At 41.5% G+C, this 23,111-nt stretch overlaps 1 protein-coding gene across 2 annotated transcripts in view; it reads right to left on the reverse strand.

The window, feature by feature from the left end:
- TANGO2 (transport and golgi organization 2 homolog) overlaps nucleotides 1-23,111 on the reverse strand; it is a 366,375-nt gene that overhangs the window by 43,389 nt on the left and 299,875 nt on the right. For both annotated transcript variants that reach the window (XM_077293385.1, XM_077293384.1), the window contains exon 6: nucleotides 7,539-7,609. In XM_077293385.1, coding sequence (XP_077149500.1) covers nucleotides 7,539-7,609 — 71 coding nt within the window. The remainder of the gene's footprint in view (nucleotides 1-7,538; nucleotides 7,610-23,111) is intronic.

The following is a 23,111-nucleotide window of genomic DNA, read 5'->3' on the forward strand; positions in this document are numbered from 1 at the left end:
TTATGGTGGGGTTCCCTACGCCTACAGGTCTGAATGAGTCTCTGGCTATGGCCATTCAGATTGATCGGCGTTTACGGGAGCGCAAACCCGTGCACCAGTTGGCGGGGTCTTCTGAACAGGCACCTGAGACTATGCAATGTGATAGAATTCAGTCCAGAAGTGAACGGCAAAATTATAGGCGGAAAAATGGATTGTGTTTTTATTGTGGTGATTCAGCTCATGTTATATCAGCATGCTCTAAACGCACAAAAAGGGTAGATAAATCTTTTGCCATTGGTACTCTGCAGCCTAAGTTCATTTTGTCTGTGACTCTGATTTTTTCACTGTCTTCCATTTCCGTCGATGCCTATGTGGATTCGGGCGCTGCCCTGAGTCTTATGGATTGGTCATTTGCTAAACGCTGCGGTTTTAGTCTGGAGCCTCTGGAAGTTCCTATTCCTCTGAAGGGAATTGACTCTACACCATTGGCTATGAATAAACCGCAGTATTGGACACAAGTGACCATGCGCATGACTCCTGTTCATCAGGAGGTGATTCGCTTCCTTGTACTGTATAATTTACATGATGTACTAGTGCTTGGTCTGCCATGGTTACAAACTCATAATCCTGTCCTGGACTGGAAAACAATGTCTGTGTTAAGCTGGGGATGTCAGGGGGTTCATGATGATGCACCTCCGATTTCAATCGCTTCATCTACTCCTTCTGAGATCCCTGCGTTTTTGTCTGACTATAGGGATGTTTTTGAGGAGCCTAAGCTCAATTCGCTCCCTCCTCATAGAGAGTGTGACTGTGCTATAGAATTGATTCCTGGCAGTAAGTTCCCTAAGGGTCGTTTATTTAATCTGTCACTGCCAGAGCATACTGCTATGCGGAATTATATTAAGGAGTCCTTGGAAAAGGGACATATTCGTCCATCTTCGTCCCCTCTGGGAGCAGGTTTCTTTTTCGTGGCTAAAAAAGATGGTTCCCTGAGGCCTTGTATAGATTATCGCCTTCTGAATAAGATTACAGTCAAATACCAGTATCCATTGCCATTATTAACTGATTTGTTTGCTCGCATTAAGGGGGCTAGGTGGTTCACTAAGATAGATCTTCGCGGTGCGTATAATCTGGTGCGGATAAAACAGGGTGATGAGTGGAAAACCGCATTTAATATGCCTGAGGGCCATTTTGAGTATTTGGTAATGCCTTTTGGACTCTCCAATGCTCCGTCAGTCTTTCAGTCCTTTATGCACAATATTTTCCGTGAATATCTGGATAAGTTTATGATTGTGTATTTGGATGATATTTTGGTGTTTTCTGATGACTGGGAGTCTCATGTTCTACAGGTCAGGAAGGTGTTTCAGGTTCTGCGGGCCAATTCTCTGTTTGTGAAGGGTTCAAAGTGTCTCTTCGGAGTCCAGAAGATTTCTTTTTTGGGGTACATTTTTTCTCCTTCTACTATTGAGATGGATCCCGTCAAGGTTCAGGCTATTTGTGACTGGACACAACCTACATCTGTTAAGAGCCTTCAGAAGTTCTTGGGGTTTGCTAATTTTTATCGTCGGTTCATTGCTAATTTTTCCAGTATTGTCAAACCTTTGACTGATTTGACTAAAAAGGGTGCTGATGTTGCTGATTGGTCTCCTGCGGCCGTGGAGGCCTTTCAGGAACTTAAGCGCCGGTTTTCTTCTGCTCCTGTGTTGTGTCAACCAGATGTTTCACTTCCTTTTCAGGTTGAGGTTGATGCTTCCGAGATTGGAGCGGGGGCGGTTTTGTCACAGAGAAGTTCTAATGGCTCGGTGATGAAGCCATGTGCATTCTTCTCTAGAAAATTCTCGCCCGCCGAGCGCAATTATGATGTGGGTAATCGGGAGCTTTTGGCCATGAAGTGGGCATTTGAGGAGTGGCGTCATTGGCTTGAGGGTGCTAAACATCGTGTGGTGGTCTTGACTGATCACAAGAATCTCATTTACCTTGAGTCTGCCAGGCGTTTGAATCCTAGACAGGCTCGTTGGTCGTTGTTTTTTTTCTCGTTTCAATTTCGTGGTTTCATACCTGCCAGGTTCAAAGAATGTGAAGGCAGATGCTCTTTCCAGGAGTTTTGTGCCTGACTCTCCTGGAGACTCTGGGCCTACTGGTATCCTTAGGGATGGGGTAATATTGTCCGCCGTATCCCCAGACTTGCGACGTGCATTGCAGGAGTTTCAGGTGGATAAACCGGATCGTTGTCCACCAGAAAGACTGTTTGTTCCGGATGATTGGACCAGTAGAGTCATCTCCGAGGTCCATTCTTCTGTGTTGGCTGGTCATCCTGGAATATTTGGTACTAGAGACTTGGTGGCCAGGTCTTTTTGGTGGCCTTCCTTGTCTAGGGATGTGCGTACCTTTGTGCAGTCTTGTGAAGTGTGTGCTCGAGCTAAGCCTTGCTGTTCTCGGGCCAGTGGGTTGTTGTTATCCTTGCCCATCCCGAAGAGGCCTTGGACGCACATTTCCATGGATTTTATTTCTGATCTTCCGGTTTCACAGAAAATGTCCGTTATCTGGGTTGTGTGTGACCGCTTTTCTAAGATGGTTCATTTGGTGCCCTTGCCTAAGTTGCCCTCCTCCTCTGAGTTGGTCCCTTTATTTTTTCAGAACGTGGTCCGTTTGCATGGGATTCCGGAGAATATCGTTTCTGACAGGGGATCCCAGTTTGTGTCTAGATTTTGGCGGACGTTTTGTGCCAAGATGGGCATTGATTTGTCTTTCTCGTCTGCATTCCATCCTCAGACGAATGGCCAGACGGAGCGAACTAATCAGACCTTGGAAACTTATTTGAGGTGTTTTGTTTCTGCTGATCAAGATGACTGGGTTGCTTTTTTGCCACTGGCCGAATTTGCTCTTAATAATCGGGCTAGTTCTGCCACGTTGGTCTCTCCTTTTTTTTGTAATTCGGGGTTTTATCCTCGTTTTTCCTCTGGTCAGGTGGAGTCTTCGGATTGTCCTGGAGTGGACATGGTGGTGGACAGGCTACATCAGATTTGGAATCAGGTGGTGGACAATTTGAAGTTATCTCAGGAGAAGACTCAGCAGTTTGCTAATCGCCGTCGCCGCGTGGGTCCCCGACTTCTTGTTGGGGATTTGGTGTGGTTGTCTTCTCGTTTTGTCCCTATGAAGGTCTCTTCTCCTAAGTTCAAGCCTCGGTTCATCGGTCCTTATAGGATCTCGGAGATTCTTAACCCTGTATCTTTTCGTTTGGATCTCCCAGCATCGTTTGCTATTCATAATGTGTTCCATCGGTCATTGTTGCGGAGGTATGAGGTGCCCGTTGTTCCTTCGGTTGAGCTTCCTGCTCCGGTGCTGGTGGAGGGAGAATTGGAGTATGTTGTTGAGAAGATCTTGGATTCTCGTGTTTCCAGACGCAAACTCCAGTATTTGGTTAAGTGGAAGGGTTATGGTCAGGAGGATAATTCCTGGGTGGTCGCCTCCGATGTTCATGCGACTGATTTGGTCCGCGCCTTCCATAGAGCTCACCCTGATCGCCCTGGGGGTTCTCGTGAGGGTTCGGTGACCCCTCCTCAAGGGGGGGGTACTGTTGTGGATTCTGTTTGTGGGCTCCCTCTGGTGGTTACTGCTGGTACTGGGTGACTTTGGTGGGTTGCGGCCTTTGGTTTCCACCTGTCCATCAGAGGCTGGGTGTTTCCTATTTTACCTGGCCTTTCTGTCATTCCCTTGCCGGCTATCAATGTATTCAGATGTGCTCTGTTTGGTTCCTGCCTACCTGCTCCCAGATCTTTCAGGATAAGCTAAGTGCTGATTTTCAGTTGTTTGGTTTTTTGTCCAGCTTGCTTATTATGTCTCTATGCTAGCTGGTAGCTCTAGTGGACTGAGGTTCTCCCCATGTGCCATGAGTTGGCACATGGGTTCTTGTAATCTCAGGATGGTTTTTTTTGATTAGGGTTTTTTGCTGACCGCTCAGTCCCCTTTTGTATCGTTCTGCTTTCTAGTTTACAGCGGGCCTCTATTTGCTAAAACTATATATATCATCTCTATGTGTGTGCCTTCCTCTCATTTCACCGTCAATACATGTGAGGGGGCAACTATATCTTTTGGGGTTCATTCCTCTGGAGGCAAGTGAAGTCTTTATTTTCTCTGCAGTACTAGTTAGCTCTTAGGCTGGTGCGTGGCGTCTAGAACCAACGTAGGCACGCTCCCTGGCTATCTCTAGTTGCGTTTGTCAGGCGTAGGGCAGCGGTCAGCCCAGGTTCCATCACCCTAGAGCTCGTCCGTTATCTATTTGTACTTTGCTTGTCCTGTGCTATCCCTAGCCATTGGGGATTCATGACAGGCCAACAAAAATGTCATCCACAACTGCCAGGAAAATTGTTCGGGATGCAAAGCAAAACCCACAAATAATATCAGCTGAAATACAGGACTCTCTGAGAACTAGCGGTGTGGCTGTTTCAATATTTACAATAAGGAGGCACTTGAAGAAAAATGGGCTGCATGGTCGAGTCGCCAGAAGAAAGCCATTTCTGCGCAAATGCCACAAAGTATCTCACTTACAATAAGCAAAACAGCACAGAGACAAGCCTCAAAACTTCAGGAACAAGGTAATTTGGAGTGATGAGACCAAAATTTAACTTTTTGGCCACAACAATAAACGTTACATTTGGAGAGAGGTCAACAAGGCCTATGATGAAAGGAACATCATTTCTACTGTAAAGCATGGAGGTGTATCACTGATATTTTGGGGATGTGTGAGGCACAAAAAACTTGGTCAAAGTTGAAGGAAAGATAAATGCAGCACGTTATCAGCAAATACTGGAGGCAAATTTGCACTCATCAGCCTGGAAGCTGCTCATGGGACATACTTGGACGTTCCAACATGTCAATGATCCAAAACACAAGGCCAAGTCGACCTGTCACTGGCTACAGAAGAACAAAGTGAAGGTTCTGGAGTGGCCATCTCAGTCTACTGACCTCAATATCAATGCGCCACTCTGGGGAGATCTCAAGCGCACAGTTCATGCTTAGACTGCCCAGGAATTTACAGGAGCAGGAGGCTTTTTGCCAATTAGAGTGGGCAGCTTTATCATCTAAGAAAATAAAGAACCTCATCCACAACTACCACAAAAGACTTCAAGCTGTCATTGATGTTAGAGGGGGCAATACACGGTATTAACAAATGGGGTATGTGAACTTTTGATCAAGGTCATTTGGATGTTTTGGGTTGTCATTATGATTTGAAAAGAGAAAAAACAGTAGTTTGACAATAAATGGCTTCACCCAACCACTAACCATGAGTGGATCAAGTTTTGGTGTTATTCATATTCTCTAAAAAAAAAAAAAAAAAAAAAGGCCAAGAAAGCAAAAATTCTGTATGTAAACATTTGAGCACAACTTTATAAATAATATGTCCATTATGAAATCACAAAAATTCTCTGGTGAGCATATTTTGTTTCCTTTATTATTACCGTATTTTCTGGTGTATAAGACGACTGGGCGTATAAGACGACCCCCAACTTTTCCATATAAAATATGGAATTTGGGATATGCCCGCTGTATAAGACGGGGGTCATCTTATACGCCCAGTCATCTTATACAGCGTGTGGTTTCCAGGGTCTGAAGGAGAGGAGACTCTCCTTCAGGCCCTGGGATCCATAGTCATGTAAAAAATAAAGAATAAAAATAAAAAATATGGATATACTCACCCCTCCGAGAAGCCTGGCTGTCACCGCTGCAAGCATCTGCCTCCGTTCCTAAGAATTGCAGAGCGTGAAGGACCTTCGATGACGTCACTGTCTTGTGATTGGTCCATGACCGCTCATGTGACCGGTCACCTGACCGCGACGTCATCGAAGGTCTTTCTCGCTCTGCAATTCTTAGGAATGGAGGCAGACGCTTGCAGCGGTGACAGCCAGGCTTCTCGGAGGGGTGAGTATATCCATATTTTTTATTTTTATTCTTTATTTTTTACATGACTATGGATCCCAGGGCCTGAAGGAGAGTTTCCTCTCCTTCAGACCCTGGGAAACATCCAGGATCGCTCCCTGCACACGCCGTACCCGGCGTATAAGACGACCCCTGACTTTTGGGACAATTTTTAGGGGTTAAAAAGTCGTCTTGTACGCCGGAAAATACGGTAATTTTCCACTGTAACCTCGTAATTCATAGGAGCCTCAGTTACAGAGGAAAACTATCCCTTGCTAAGTCACATACCACTGGCAGAGCTGATCTGTGACTGCTAGGACCCAGCAGCTCTACTATGCTGGCCAGACATCCAGTGATAATGTGAATGTTAGATCCTACAGCAGTGTTGATGCTTTTGTATACTACTGTTGCTAACTGAGCACTATGTAACCGGTGATTCTATGTAGCCTTGTACCATGCTTCACAAATTTTCACTGCTTGCTCACTAGAGGGTTAAACCAATCTAGAAAATAACTTTTAATAAGTCTACTGTGTCATATTTATAGGCATTATATGAGGGTATGGGTTCTCTGTAATAGAAATACAGCATGATTTGTATTCCTCAAAACACAATATCTATATCTACTTTAGCGGCCTGAGCATTCGATAGGCTGCCTCAACATGTAGAAGCTCTTATCTTTATGTCTTTGATCTTTAGCTGTCACATCACAGATTTTACATGTGCCTTGTGGCTGATATTAAACTTTGTGATGTTCTTTTTAACACTTTATACTATCTAAATCTAGTAATAATGACACAAGGTACATTTATTTACCTCAATATCTAGAATAAAAAATATACAAAAACACTCATACTCAGTAAGATAGTGGTAAAAAGATCAGAAAAATATTTCAGTTTAAAAAAAATAAATAAAACAAAATCAGGTATCTGTTGATGAAAACACTTACCGTATATATCGATGAAAACACGAATATAAGACAGACGTGCATCACACTTTAATATGCAGAAAATATCAGCACTACTTGGGCCAAAGTTCACATTTATACAGTGGTATATGTTGAACACTGAATTGAAGTTTCCATCTAAATCTGCAAATTTACACAGAACACCCTGGAGAGCTTCGATGTAGCCATTTAGAAAAAAGGGGCAGAAAATGTCACTTTCTACTCTATTTGGCCTCCATCCCATCTGTGTCTGTCTTCTAGATGTTAACCCCCAAAATCAGTGCTCATCGTAGAGCACTGTTTAAATGAAAACCTAGTCTAAGGACAAAATCGCACATCGATGTGTCACGGTCTGAGTATGTGCCATGATTCACGGACCAGCTGTGGATTTCTTGACCTGAATTTGACAACCTCAAATATGTCTATGATGCTGTCAAGTTGGTGTTGGGGACTCAAGGCCAGTCAGTAAATCACAGTCCATACTCAGTGCAACATGTATACATGAATGTGTCCTCACAGACATATGACCTTCAAAGTTTTTGCATATTATACAAAACAAAGGGTACAGAAGCACCACCATATTATATTACAGTACAGTATATAAAAGTAACTCAATAGTAAATTGGTCATTTCTTATTGGATATATTCTCTGTAGCAATTCACAAATAATATACTTGATAATAAAAGATAATGACTCACCAGGTTTTAGTTGGATTGGCTCTTGTTCTCCTTTGGATCCGTAATAGTAAACTACATCTCCCTTTGTGTTACTGTATAAAAAAGTAAAATGCACGTTATCGCTTTCTCTTATAGTAACCATAAGTTTCTTAAAAAAAGAGATATAAAAATAAGACAGCAAATCAAACAGCAGGAGGCTCAAGGTCAATTGAAAAGTAATGTATTATTTATTCTCTTGACACTAAAGAACGATCACAATAAATAGAATATCATTATATTACATAAAATGCAAAGCAAAGGGAATTACATGTGAAATATTGGTAGAATATAAGGTTTCCCCAGAATATGTATATTATGTGATTATGTGCATTAAACTTTAAATGCACAAAACAATTTAGAAAATACAGAATACATAATTATTAATGTCAAGCACCATAATAAGCCAGGTCCCAATCAACAATCACTAACACAAGGACTGCGGTAAATTACAGTGAACTTTCTTAACTATTCATATGCATTTACACAGTGGCGAAGCTTGAATCTTGTAGCTTGTGGGCCCCAATCAAAAACCTACAACAGGGACCCCAACTATAATATTGGTCTTTTCATATGGGCCAAAGGCACGTTTAGGCCAAGTGGGTTCCAAGGCCACAGGTGCTCAAGTTCCTTCACTCTAAATATGACAGGGACAGTGAAGATTCCTCGCCGCACTGGTGCTGGCTAATTTGTATATAATACGCAATAGGAAAAACAAAAAAATGTGAAAGGACAAAAAAGTTATAACACCAAATGGATAATAATTTTTAAACTTTATTAAATACAAAATATAAAAAACATAATAAAAATCCAAAATTACAGACACAAGGACAAATTGGTGGATGAACAACTGTAGGAACCCCAACAGTAAAAAAAAGTCCCATTCTTAGGACAGCATGTATACACATGATTGTGACAGCAGGTTTATATTTATCTCTTCTGACTTTATTGTGTATATTCTACATATACTCTTTACTGTTTACCAAGATGGCGTTTGAGCCAGTATATGTTTGTGTGATAATGTGCACCTTAGGGTACCGTCACACATTGAAATTTCCATCGCTACGACGTTACGATTCGTGACAATCTAGCGATATCGTTACGATATCGCTGTGTCTGACACGCTACTGCGATCAGACACCCTGCTGAGAATCGTACGTCGTAGCAGATCGTTTGGAACTTTCTTTCGTCGCTTGATCACCCGCTGACATCGCTGGATCGTTGTGTGTGACAGCGATCCAGCGATGTCTTCGCTTGTAACCAGGGTAAACATCGGGTAACTAAGCGCAGGGCCGCGCTTAGTAACCCGATGTTTACCCTGGTTACCCGGGGACTTCGGCATCACTCCAGCGCCGTGATTGCAACGTGTGACCGCAGTCTACGACGCTGGAGCGATGATCATACGACGCTGCGACGTCACGAATCGTGCCGTCGCAGCGATGAAAATTTTAATGTGTGACGGTACCCTAAGGAATGTCTTTATCTGATGGAATTAGGGAAAACACAGGAAAATTGGAGAATTGAAACTTGGGGGGGGGGGGGGGGAGGGGAGATTAGGACCACACCCAGACCACTAGATGGGTGTCAATGGTGTTAAATTAGCCAATTAGAAGTATGCATGCTAATGCCAGCAAATATTTAGGGCTAACATGAGCCAATTATATTGTTACAATGCATGAATACTAATAACCTGCCGTATATACTCGAGTATAAGCCGACCCGAGTATAAGCCGAGACCCCTAATTTCACCACAAAAAAACGGGGAAAGCTTAATGACTCGAGTATAAGCCTAGGGTGGGAAATGCAGCAGCTACTGGTACATTGCAAAAATAAAAATAGATACTAATAAAAGTAAAATTAATTCAGACATCAGTAGGTTAAATGTTTTTGAATATCCATATTGAATCAGGAGCCCCATATAATGCTCCATACAGTTCATGATGGGCCCCATAAGATGCTCCATACTAAATACGCCCCATATAATGCTCCATAAAGTTCATGATGGGCCCCATAAGATGCCCCATACAAAAAATATGCCCCATATAATGCTGCAAAGGTTAATGATGGCTCCATAAGATGCTCCATATTAAAATATGCCCCATATAATGCTGCATAAAAGGTTAATGATGGCCCCATAATATGCTCCATAGAATAACATGCCCCATATGCTGCTGCGAAAAAAAAAAAAAAAGACATACTCCCCTCTCGTCGCTGGGCGCCAGATGCAGGAGTTGCTGCTGGCTCAGTCCCACGGCACTTGCGATATTCATCTGTCCCTGTTAAACCGCCGCGCACCACTGAGTCTTCTGGGTCCCTGCAGTGACTGTTTAGGCAGAGGGCGAATGCCTGAATGTCACAGCCAGAGGATGCGGAAGACCCCACCCGGCTGTGGAACAGGACAGGTCAATATCACATGGCTCACCCTCCCGTTATACTCACTCTCCTGGCGCGGTGTCTGCAGGTCCCTGCTTCTCCGATGGTCTCCGGCAGCTTGTTCCTGTGTTCAGTGGTCACGTGGCACCGCTCACTAAAGTACCGAATATGCCCTATGGAGTCCTGTCCACATTCATTACTTTAATGAGAGGTACCACGTGACCGCTGAACACAGGAAGAGCTGCGGGCACCGGAGACCATCTGAGAAGCAGGGACTTGCAAAGACCGCTCCGGGAGGAGGTTAGTATGATGTGACAGCCGCCAATCCTGCCGCTCCCCCTCCCCCGCCGACCCCCTGGGACAATGACTAGAGTATAAGCTGAGAGGGGCACTTTCAGCCTAAAAAAATGGGAGGAAAATCTCAGCTTATACTAGAGTATATACGGCATATAAGATGATATTATGAGGTAATAAAGAGAGATCTGCTTTTATGCTTAATGTATTAGATTGGTTCTTCCATGCACATATTTGAATTTTAGTACTTAATTTGGAGCAGGCACAATGTCTCAGAACGTCCCACATTATGTGACGACTACATGATGAAAAATAGACGAAGTATTTAAGTACCGTATATACTTGTTATTTTGAGTGTAGTCACCCAATATCTATGACCATATAGTAAAGGACATAAGTAGGTATTGCATTATGTAACCTACAGATGAGTCACAAACAATAGTGGAACAGAGTATAGTTAAAAAAAAAAAAATACATATATATATATATATATATATATATATATATATATATATATATTTTACTATCAGGGTTCCTACAGTTGCTCATCCACCAATTTGTCCTTGTGTCTGTATTTTGTGATTTTTATTATTTTTTATATTTTGTATTTAATAAAGTTTAACAATGTTTAAGCAATTGGTGTTACAACTTTTGTCCTGGCACGTTTTTTAGTTTTCGGTTTTCCTAAGCCTTGCAGTGGCTTCCAGGACACCTCACTCACACTTGGGTTTACAATCCTTTGTTATAATATCCAATACTATAAGTGTTTTTGCTACACATAAAAGCGCGTTTTGCAACATCGATCACTTGATACAATACAAGAATAGGGCTCTGTCAGATAATAGCGTCAGTCTGGGGGTATTGGTAGACTTAGCAGGTTCCCTTTAAATGTACCTTAACGCTACCATTCATTCAGTATTATTTAAAATCAGGATGTGTACTTACACCTATGTTCAGACTGTTTCATCCATGCTTGCAAAATATCAGTTGACCGCCTGCCTGATGAATGTTATTTTTTTTTCCAAACAATATTCAATGCAGTATGTAAACTAGGGGGCAGGTCAGTGAAGTGTCAGTGACACGTCATAAGCCCATAACGATGCATATGTAAGCAGAGCACCACATAAAGACCCCCCCTCCCCCACAGGCCGCCCCGGAGCACAAGAATCTCATTAACTGAAAACTATAAATACAGATTACACAACAACCACAAGATGGATTTCATCAACCCAGGTATCATATTAATCAGTATAACGGCGCTGACCTGACACTGTCTGTAGGTTACTGAGCACAATCCTACTGACAGGTTCGCTTTAAGTAAGAATCTTTCAGTGAATTTGTTCTGGTAGCAGAGTTTATAAGGACACATTACCACATCATGCACAAAAAAGGACCTTTTTTTTTCCTCCAGTTTTCTATCTGTTTTTTTTTTTTTTCATTTGTTTTCGAAGAAAAAAAAACTGAAGGAGGTAAACTATCTAAAATATTTTTTCACTTAGCAATAGAGCGGTGAAACTGGAAAAACCCTTTAACAAAAAAGTCCATAATGATTACTGTTCTGGAGAGAAGAGCGCAGACTCACTGAGATATAATGCAAAAGACTTGACAGGCTGTAACCATGTTTGATCATCGATTACATCTTCCAAATACAGCTGACTTCCTAGCTTAGGGATAGGTCTGCAAGATGGAATTCATTTAGTGCATTTGAGCATGGGAACCTTGGATATCACCAACAGGGGCACATTGCAGTTGCTTGGTTTCTCTAGAAGGCTCACAAAATTAATTTGCTTTTTCTTCCAGACTGAAAACTCATCAATGTGAATACAAACTCTCTTTACATTGAAATGTGACATCTCTGATATATTAGGGAACAAGACAAAGTTGTGCTCCTACAAAGCGGATACCGAAATAATACATCTTAACATTGTGCAGCATTAAAGCTATTGCTCATACAGGTATGGCTATGTCAACCTTGTGCCTTTGACCTCCATTTAGTGTATACAATGGAAAAAAGTTTATTTAGTGTATGTTAAATAGAGACAGTTACATCTGTCAACGATATTCTATATTGCCATTTGTTTAATGAATACGTCATGAAAAGCAATCACAAAATTCACATTACTAATATACCTGTTTAAGAGATGACTGTGATGGATTCTACACACTGGCATCAGTCAACAATAGGCGTGGTATATGATATTTTCACTGGACTTTTTTTTGTGGTCAGAGGAAAGGGAAAACCAAAGCCAGGGTCCAAAATTAGTAAAAACTTTGTATTTCTTCAGATTGAAAACAGATCTCCAGTACGGTTCCACAAACAGAAAATATAAACATTGCTCTTGCATTTCATGCGCAACTGACCCTTAATCATAGCTTAAAAATAGATATGCAAGCAGTGCTTTAAAAACCTTCCAAAAGCAAGTCACATAGTATACAACATTGAATAATTGATTAATTGCAACTGATAGGTGAATAATTGAGCATCAAGAGAAATTTATCAAAAAAGGAGAGGAGGGGGATCAGGTGCAAAAACTTGTAGGATAAGGTCATGTCATGTGTTCAAACCATTTGGACTGCATGTTTTCAGCATAGATAATCCAGAAAAACTCTCTTGTTTAGCAATTTTCTATAATAGTTGCCACCTCTAGGTGGGGTTGCCTACCCTTTCAATAGTTTGCACTTAGAAGTGTAAATAGTTCCTTCCCCGCTCTCCCTATCCCTACCCCACCCTTCTAAAAAATGTAAAATCAATAAATACAGTTAAAAAGAAATGTGAATAGTCACTTGCATGAACATATGTAAAATGTGAGGAAACTACAATTATGGCGACCCCTGTTTTTCCAATATCAAAGAAATGTCTTCTGATTCTCATTTTTAGGCCACGATCAGTATTTGGTTATTAATTATTTTACATCAGTATTTGTAAGCGAGGATTGGAACAATCAGAGGAAAAGTATATAAGACATACAGTTAGGTCCATATATATTTGGACAGAGACAACATTTTTCCAATTTTGGTTATAAACATTACCACAATGAATTTTAAACAAAACAATTCAGATGCAGTTGAAGTTCAGACTTTCAGCTTTCATTTGAGGGTATCCACATTAAAATTGGATGAAGAGTTTAGGAGTTTCAACTCCTTAACATGTGCCACCCTGTTTTTAAAGGGACCAAAAGTAATTGGACAGATTCAATAATTTTAAATAAAATGTTCATTTCTAGTACTTGGTTGAAAACCCTCTGTTGGCAATGACTGCCTGAAGTCTTGAACTCATGGACATCACCAGACGCTGTGTTTCCTCCTTTTTGATGCTCTGCCAGGCCTTCACTGCAGTGGTTTTCAGTTGCTGTTTATTTGTGGGCCTTTCTGTCTGAAGTTTAGTCTTTAACAAGTGAAATGCATGCTCAATTGGGTTGAGATCAGGTGACTGACTTGGCCATTCAAGAATATTCCACTTCTTTGATTTAATAAACTCCTGGGTTGCTTTGGCTTTATGTTTTGGGTCATTGTCCATCTGTAGTATGAAACGACGACCAATCAGTTTGGCTGCATTTGGCTGGATCTGAGCACACAGTATGGCTCTGAATACCTCAGAATTCATTCTGCTGCTTCTGTCCTGTGTCACATCATCAATAAACACTAGTGACCCAGTGCCACTGGCAGCCATGCATGCCCAAGCCATCACACTGCCTCCGCCGTGTTTTACAGATGATGTGGTATGCTTTGGGTCATGAGCTGTACCACGCCTTTGCCATGCTTTTCTCTTTCCATCATTCTGGCAGAGGTTGATCTTGGTTTCATCTGTCCAAAGAATGTTCTTCCAGAACTGTGCTGGCTTTTTTAGATGTTTTTTTAGCAAAGTCCAGTCAAGCCTTTTTATTCTTGATGCTTATGAGTGGCTTGCACCGTGCAGTGAACCCTCTGTATTTACTTTCATGCAGTCTTCTCTTTATGGTAGATTTGGATATTGATACGCCGACCTCCTGGAGAGTGTTGTTCACTTGGTTGGCTGTTGTGAAGGGGTTTCTCTTCACCATGGAGATTATTCTGCGATCATCCACCACTGTTGTCTTCCGTGGGCGCCCAGGTCTTTTTGCATTGATGAGTTCACCAGTGCTTTCTTTCTTTCTCAGGATGTACCAAACTGTAGATTTTGCCACTCCTAATATTGTAGCAATTTCTCGGATGGGTTTTTTCTGTTTTCGCAGCTTAAGGATGGCTTGATTCACCTGCAAGGAGAGCTCCTTTGACCGCATGTTTACTTCACAGCAAAACCTTCCAAATGCAAACACCACACCTCAAATCAACTCCAGGCCCTTTATCTGCTTAATTGAGAATGACATAATGAAGGGATTGCCCACACCTGCCCATGAAATAGCCTTGGAGTCAATTGTCCAATTACTTTTGGTCCCTTTAAAAACAGGGTGGCACATGTTAAGGAGTTGAAACTCCTAAACCCTTCATCCGATTTTAATGTGGATACCCTCAAATGAAAGCTGAAAGTCTGAACTTCAACTGCATCTGAATTGTTTTGTTTAAAATTCATTGTGGTAATGTCTGTAACCAAAATTAGAAAAATGTTGTCTCTGTCCAAATATATATGGACCTAACTGTATTTGTTCATTATTCGTCATCCACTCCTGATTTTAGATTATACCTACTGATGTAAAATACTGAACAAATACTGATAGTGGTAACATAGCCTTAACTCCTTAGTGACTGAGCTAATTTTTCACTTTAATGACCAGGCCAATTTTTACAATTCTGACCACTGTCACTTTATGTGGTGATACTCTGGAATGCTTCAATGTATCCCGGTGATTCTGAGACTTGTTTTTTCTTGACATAGTGGTAAAATGTCTTCGATATATTTATTTAAGTAAAAAACGGAAATTTGGCAAAAATTTTGAACATTTTGCAATTTTCAAACTTTTAATTTTGTACCCTTTAGGCTACTTTCACACTAGCGTTGTATGACGCATGTCGCAATGCGACGTACCGACGAATACTATGAAAGCGCCGCACAACAGGGGCAGCGGATGCAGTTTTTCAACGCACCAAAAAACGTTACATGCAACTTTTTTTGTGCCAACGGTCCGACGCAACCGTCGTACGATGGTTGTGACGTGTGGCAATGCATTGCTAATGTTAGTCTATGGAGAAAAAACGCATCCTGCAAGCAATTTTGCAGGATGCGTTTTTTCTCCAAAACGACGCATTGCGACATGCGTTGTACGACGCTAGTGTGAAAGAGGCCTAAATCAGAAAGTTATGTCACACAAAATAGTTAATAAATAACATTTCCCACATGTCTACTTTACATCAGCATAGTTTTGTAACTATGTTTTTGTTGTTGTTAGGAAGTTATAAGGGTTAAAAGTTGACCAGCGATTTCTAATTTTTCCAACAAAATAAAAAAAAAACATTTTTTAGGGACCACCTCACATTTGAAGTGAGTTTGGGGGGGTCAATATGGCAGAAAATACCCAAAAGTGACACCATTCTAAAAACTGCACCCCTCAAGGTGCTCAAACCACATTCAAGAACTATATTAACCATTCACGTGCTTCACGAGAACTAAAGCAATGTCGAAGGAAATAATGAACATTTTACTTTTTTCACAACTTTTTTATTTTCACATGGGTACCAGGAGAAAATGGATCACAAAATTTGTTGTGCAATTTCTCCAGAGTATGCAGATACCTCCCGTACGTGGGGGAAAGCCACTGTTTGGGCACATGGCAAGGCTCAGAAGGGAGGGAGCACCGTTTAATATTTTTAACCCAAATTTGGCTGGAATCAATAGCGGGCGCCATGTCGCGTTTGGAGACCCCCTGATGTACCTAAACAGTGGAAACCTCCCAATTCTATCTCAAACCTTAACACAGCACTACCGCTGACCCTAATCCCAACTACAACCCCAACCCCACAACTGTAACCCCAACACAACCCTAACCCAACCCTTACTCTAACCTCAACCCTAACCCTAGCCTAACCCTATCCCTAATCGAAAAATGGAAAAAAAACCTTCTATTTAATTATTTTTACCTAAGGGGGTGATAAAGAGGGGTTTGATTAACTTTTTTTTTTATTCTGATCACTGTGATAGGGTCTATCACAGTGATCAAAATGAACCAATAGGAAAAATCTGCTATTGCTGCCAAGTGCCGGCCTGCAGATATCGGCAAGCGCACTGGGCATGTGCCCGCCATTTTCTTCCGGGAAGATGACGTGGAGGGCCGTAGCTGAAGCGTCCGGGGAAGGCAAAGGTATCAGGGGGAAGGGGGACCCCATTTCTCTCTCCTCTGGTATGTTAGATCATATCACAGGAGAGAGAAATGAATGGGAAATCTGACTTTTTTCTGTGATCGCCATCATTTCGTGAATAATGGCGATCACACGACTGGGGACAGTAAAAACCGACCTAAATCATGTTCATTTTCAGATGCTACAGGCGCTATACCCTTATTTCTCAGCGCCTTTAAGAAGCAGAGCTGAGGAATAAGGTCCCTCAACTAAAGCGTATTGGCGGTTGTTAAGGGGTTAAAGTGCAGAAGATATATCACACATACTGATTCTGACAACTGGTGCACGTGACGTAACCACATATTTTGTATTGCAGTTTATGTATTTTATATTTTTTGCTACAGAATATTACAAAAATTGGGAAACTGTCATCACTTGACAACACTTACATCATAGGTGGTCACACTTTGAACAAACTATGTAATGCAGATACTTTGGAGGATTCTTTTTTAGACTGGCCTATTGCAGGTCCTTTTGCGCTACACATTTATATCCTGGTCTTATTACAGATTTCAAATTTGAGTCATTGAAGAGAGCTGAAGTATTTTAAATGATATGACATGCTTATGAAAATTGATGACTATATGTTGTTTTTTCTTGTTTGCTGACTTATACTGGCCAGACAGAAGCCAAAAGCACATTTGCTAGGCCTCTATATGATTGATGGATATCTATGGACATATTTAGGGTTTATGTTGGAAGCTTTCCCAGCATACATGCAAAATATTAAAAAAATAAGGTGAACAGCGGTTAATACAGTTAAATGTAAAATACTGTATTACAGAGAATACATGTACAAAGTTTTATAATTATGAAAAAATATTATCCCAGCAATCCACATGCTGACACTGCATGGGTTCACTTTATCTCTGTACACAGAACTGTAGCTAAAGGAGGAAGGATTGTGGTTATTGGCCAATTTTGAATAAAGTTTAGCTCTACAAACAGATGGTGATAGAAGTAAAGTTGGCTACAGATGTAACAGTTTTTTTTTTAAAAGTGATTAATCAAAGCAATTGGAGCAATGCAATGCACAAACACATCATAATAAAAATTAAAGGGGTTGGCCTCCACTTTATAAGTCCCTTTTGTGTGAGCCAACTGCTACAGATAGCGCCTTCTGTAAATACCTTGGTTTCCTAAAGCCTTCACTTTCCTAGTCACATGATCTCAGTCTGAGAATCCTCTGACTTTCTATAATGTCATGTCAGATTCTCCCTCAGTTTCTAAGGGTACGTTCACACAGGACTTTTTTGCTGCTTTTTTTTGCTGCTTTTTTTTATGCTAATTTAGGTGCGTTTTTTTGGTGCGTTTTTGGTGCGTTTTTTGGGTACGTTCACACAGGACTTTTTTGCTGCAGATTTTTGCTGCAGATTTTTGCTGCTTTTTTTATGCCAATTTTCAGCTGCTAGGACACCTCACAATGGCTCTTCACACCTCACTACCAGGAACTCCCTCACAATAGATCACAATCAGGACACCTCACAATGGCTCACAATGGCTCTTCACACCTCACTACCAGGAACTCCCTCACAATAGATCACAATCAGGACTCCTCACAATGGCTCTTCACACCTCACAATGGCTCACAATGGCTCTTCACGCCTCACTACCAGGAACTCCCTCACAATAGATCACAAACAGGACACCTCACAATGGCTCTTCACACCTCACTAACCACACCCCTAAGCTCTTGGCTGTGAGATCCCTTCCTGCTGGCCATGATTTTCTGCACAAAAAACGCAGCAAATAATGCTACATGCGTTTTTTCAGCGTTTTTGCAGCGTTTTTTTCATCACCCATTCAAGTCAATGGGTGAAAAAACGCTGCAAAAACGCAGCAAAAACGCTGAAAGAAGTGACATGCCCTATGTCCAAAAAAAGCAGCAAAGCAGAAAAAACTGATCAAACAAAAAACCAACGTGTGTGCATGAGATTTCTGAAATCTCATAGGCTTTACTGGTACTGTAAAAAGCAGCTGAAAATTAGCATAAAAAAAAGCAGCAAAAAAAAGCAGCAAAAAAGTCCTGTGTGAACGTACCCTAACTCTGGAATCTGATGTGACATCGCAGTCATGTGACTTTCATGCTGTGCGAGTGGGCGGGGCTCTATTCAGCAGAGCTCACTCACTGCTGCTGTGCATAGGCTGCAGACACAGCTCTCCCATCTCCCTGCACATTTCTTCCTTCAGAGCAGTCTTGTGTATCTGTATATATACAGCACAGTTTATAAATATACAGTATATACACCATGCAGTGTACCTGCTGTAAGGTACACATTCATGCATATCCCACTCTACATCCATCCTATTATAGTAGAACATGATTAGTTACTGAGGGGGAGTAGGGGATAAACTTTATTGTCATTGCTGATATTCTGGTGCTGTGTGTTAATTCTATTCACTGAATCAATGACTTGACTGCAGCAGTATCTTGGATAGGACCTTGTGCTGAGGCTTCGATTGATGCTGGGTAGGAGAGGGGTTTAGGCAGGGTTCCTGGGGTAGTGTTCATTGCTGGCTTACAGCCCAGCAAAAGAGGTGATGGGAGATAAGGATTCTTAAAATGAAGTTTCGGCTTAGAAAACAAAGCTGATGCCATGGAACAGGAAGTGCAGCAGAAAGGGATAAAAAAAAAAAACACGTGAAATTTGGTAGAAAAAGTATACAAGGTTCTTTAGAGTCATTGTCCTTAAGCACTTATGGCAAAAATAGTAAATGAGTAAGGCTACGTTCACATTTGCGGCCAGCGCCGCAGCGTCGGGCGCCGCAGCGGCGCCGCATGCGTCATGCGCCCCTATATTTAACATGGGGGCGCATGGACATGCGGCGCACTTGCGTTTTGCGCCGCATGCGTCGCTGCGGCGCCCGCGTCGGGGCGCAGAGGACGCAGCAAGTTGCATTTTTGCTGCGTCCAAATTCAATGAAAAAAACGACGCATGCGGCGCAAAACGCAGCGTTGTGCATGCGTTTTGCTGCGTTTTTGTTTGCGTTGTGCGCTGCGGCGCCGACGCTGCGGCGCACAACGCAAATGTGAACGTAGCCTTAGGGAAGTGGACAACCTCTTTAAGAACCTAACACATTATTAAGGTCAAGACCACAGGTAGTGTGACCCTCGTGTGATGTCTACATGAGATTTCTGCAAACATATGCGCTAAAATTCAACAGACATTTATTATACTAGTATAACATTTTGATGTAATGATCTAGACTGGTAATGTGTACATTAAAGTGGTTTAAACCCGTGCATACCAATTGCTACTTAAAATAAACACATATAATAATACATTATCTTAAAATTAATATCAGTTTTAAAGTACATTTAAATGCTGTGCCCACTATTAGGAAACCCCCTTCTTGATCAACATGTTTGGGGCCGATAAAATAATAAAGCCTAAACGCCTCCTGTGCCGGCGTCTTTTCCAAGGTGTTGGCCCCGGGGCTCCCGTGCGGTTGTTGTGACACCGGCACCCAGTCAGCACTTCGGACAAATTGAACATGAAGAGGAAGTCGGGGCCACAGCTGCTCTCAGACTTTCTCTTCCTGATCAATTCGACAGGAGGAGGCTGGGGTGGCCAGCGCTGATAGGGCGCTGGCGTCACAATAACCGCATCGGAGCCTGAGTGCCGACACTGCTGGAACGGTGCCAGCACAGGATAGGATTTATCATTTTATCAGGGCCAAGTGAGGGGTATGACAAGAAGTTGTCCAAGTAGATGCCTATTTTCCTTACAAAACACAGGCGGCATGGTAGCTCAGTGGTTAGCAGCGCTGGGAACCTAGGTTCAAATCCCACCAAGGACATATGCAATGAGTCTGAATGCTCATTCCTGTGTGCACATGAGCTTCTTCCCGCACTCCAAAGACATGGGGACAGTGATAGTGTCTGTTAAGTGCTGCAGAAAATGTTGGCAGTATATAATCAAGGAAAATAAACATTGTGTGGAGCACCCATATTAATAGAATGGGGGTTGCCTGACTCCGAAGTAGCACTCAAGTAAAGAATACATAAGGTGTAGAGGTGGCTATGCATGTGTGCTTGTTCTATTATGAGTGTACTGAAATACTCAATGTTAGGAGCTCACATACACAACAATGGAGAGTCGCATGCATGGTCTCTTCTTTAATAGATTGCAAATTTGAAATGAAGAGACCCTCACTCTGCTGATAGGTGGGAGTCTTAGAAATATAATTTACAGAAGTCAGACATGTAAGGAATATACTCTCAAAGCTTTAGTGCGGTCCTTGAGATTAGTTCAATGTAATAATTTGGCCTTTGGACCAGAAATGGTACGCATCCTTGCTGTAAGGGGTCCTGTAAAGGATGTACAGGTTTCAGTATACGAAATTTAGCAAAATTAGTACTTTTATGGAAGGTCTTCCAACCCTTTATTCTGCACAAGAGCCATGTGCAAGTGTATACGAAACAGACATTTACAGTGTAAAATGCCAGCAAACATATTAAAGAGTGTGTAGGAAAGGACCACTAAGAACACAGCGATTTAGAATTCACTGTCCTGCTGGTTTGCAGTATTCTTCCCAATAGAGCTTTTGCTGTTTTCATGCATCATAAAGTTATACTGTCAAGCTGCTAACAGATAGAACGAGCACTGGCAATTCTGAGTCGACGGTGAAAATAATATCAGTATTAATGATCATAGAAATGTACTTGTTTTTATTATGTATTCCCCTCCTCACATGTAAAGCGCCATGGAATAAATGGCGCTATAACAATAAATAATAATAATAAATAATAATAGAAATAATAGGGGAATATTATGTGTAAGTGATGCATTACATCTAATCATGCGTTAATCTGATTATATTTACTCCAAATATTTAATTGCCCAAACAGCTATTGTACTACATTGCACATCGTGTTTAGAACATTATTTAATAAAATCCCATGATTTAGATAGTGACAAAAGCAGCCTCCAGCCCTGAAAAATCACTGGTGTTGATCAGCGGCGTGGAAAAATGCCACGAGCACCTTGTAGGGCTGCTTCACACAATTGAAATACGAGTGCATTTTAACTTCCATCTCGCATCCAAAATATCTGAACCTTCTGGGGTTTAATGAAACTGGACTTAGATGACTGTAGGATCATTATGTGATCTACATGTAAATTAGTAGAACTAATTATTGTAGAGGTAATACCGATCGCAGCTTGCACCTGTATTACATCCATCTGAAATTGGCTTCAACATTTTGTGCTTCTACAGGGAAGTCTAAGGAACACCAAGTAATTATACAGCAGGTTCCTATGGAGTAACAGCTGCTCATTAGGGCTCTGCAAAACCACCCCATTGTCAATTGGTTCTGTGGGAACAAATCAGTCAAGATTGGGATGCCCCAAATCAGACAACTTTTTACCTTATACTCAGGGCTGTGGAGTCAGACGTGGTCGGTGTCCATTTTGGTGGAGTCGGAATAAAATGGACCGACTCCAAAAACATATAATAAATTGGGTACAGTAGTACAGTGCAGGATGTGCTATGTTTTTATAATAATTTGGGAAAGTTATGAAATGTCCTATTAATGGCTGTTCTGTTCCTGATCTAAGGATCTCGGCTTTTAGGTGAGATGAATCTGTGCTGCACTTTATGTACATGTTCAGTAGTGAGCCAGGGCTGTGAGGTCGGAGTCCCTGCTTATACCTCAAAACTATGATATAGTGTCCTGTTCCTGACATATAAATGCTAATTCAAAGTTACCTAGATACAGCTTCCATTCCAATTATTGCCTACATTAAAGCACTCATCCTTAATTAAGCGATGGAAATGCCATGACCTTCAATGCCTTTATAAATCTACAATACAATATATATTATGTGTGATTTTGCAGTACAGGACCAGAGTGTACCTGAATTATGCAGTATCTGAAACACTGTAGGCTACAAGTCCATTTATGTGACTTGTGCATCACTAATAAATCTGGTGCTAGTATACCTTACACAAATCATTTTGAGTAAAAAAAAATATATATAAAAAAGAAAATCCTCAAAACTCTGACGATTTTATAGTCTGTGCAACACATTTTATGAAAGCGCAGTAACCTGTTTAGTATTGCAGTGAATGAGTGGCAGAATTCATTACAAGAATTTAAATGGCCTAAACAACAGCTCCCTTTTGCCAAAAGATTCTGCATCTTCGTTTGTGCTTTATGAGCTCTTGGCAGTCTGACTGCAAATCAATTTGCACAGGTGGAAAAACAGAAATACATACTACACAACTGTGCTACAGTTTAAATCAGAAACACATAATGAGATTGCTTGGCAGACAGCAAGCTAGTGGTTGATGACAAATTTCAGTATTGATATTTATGGGTCTAGAAGATTCACAGTTTATACCTGCCAAATGGAGTTATAAAATGCTGGACAACTTAAAGAGAACCTATCAGCAGGATTGTGCTCAGCAAACTACAGTCATTGTCAGGTTGGGGCCGCTATACTGATTAAAATGATACCTGGGTTGATGAAATCCGTCTTGTGGTTGTTGTTTAATCTGTATTTATAGTTTTCAGTTAATGAGATTATTGTGGTCCGGGGCAGCCTGTGGGGGGTCTTCATGTGGTGCTCTGCTTAT

This window comes from Ranitomeya variabilis, chromosome 1 (genome assembly GCF_051348905.1).
Source record: "Ranitomeya variabilis isolate aRanVar5 chromosome 1, aRanVar5.hap1, whole genome shotgun sequence".
Lineage (NCBI taxonomy): Eukaryota > Metazoa > Chordata > Amphibia > Anura > Dendrobatidae > Ranitomeya > Ranitomeya variabilis.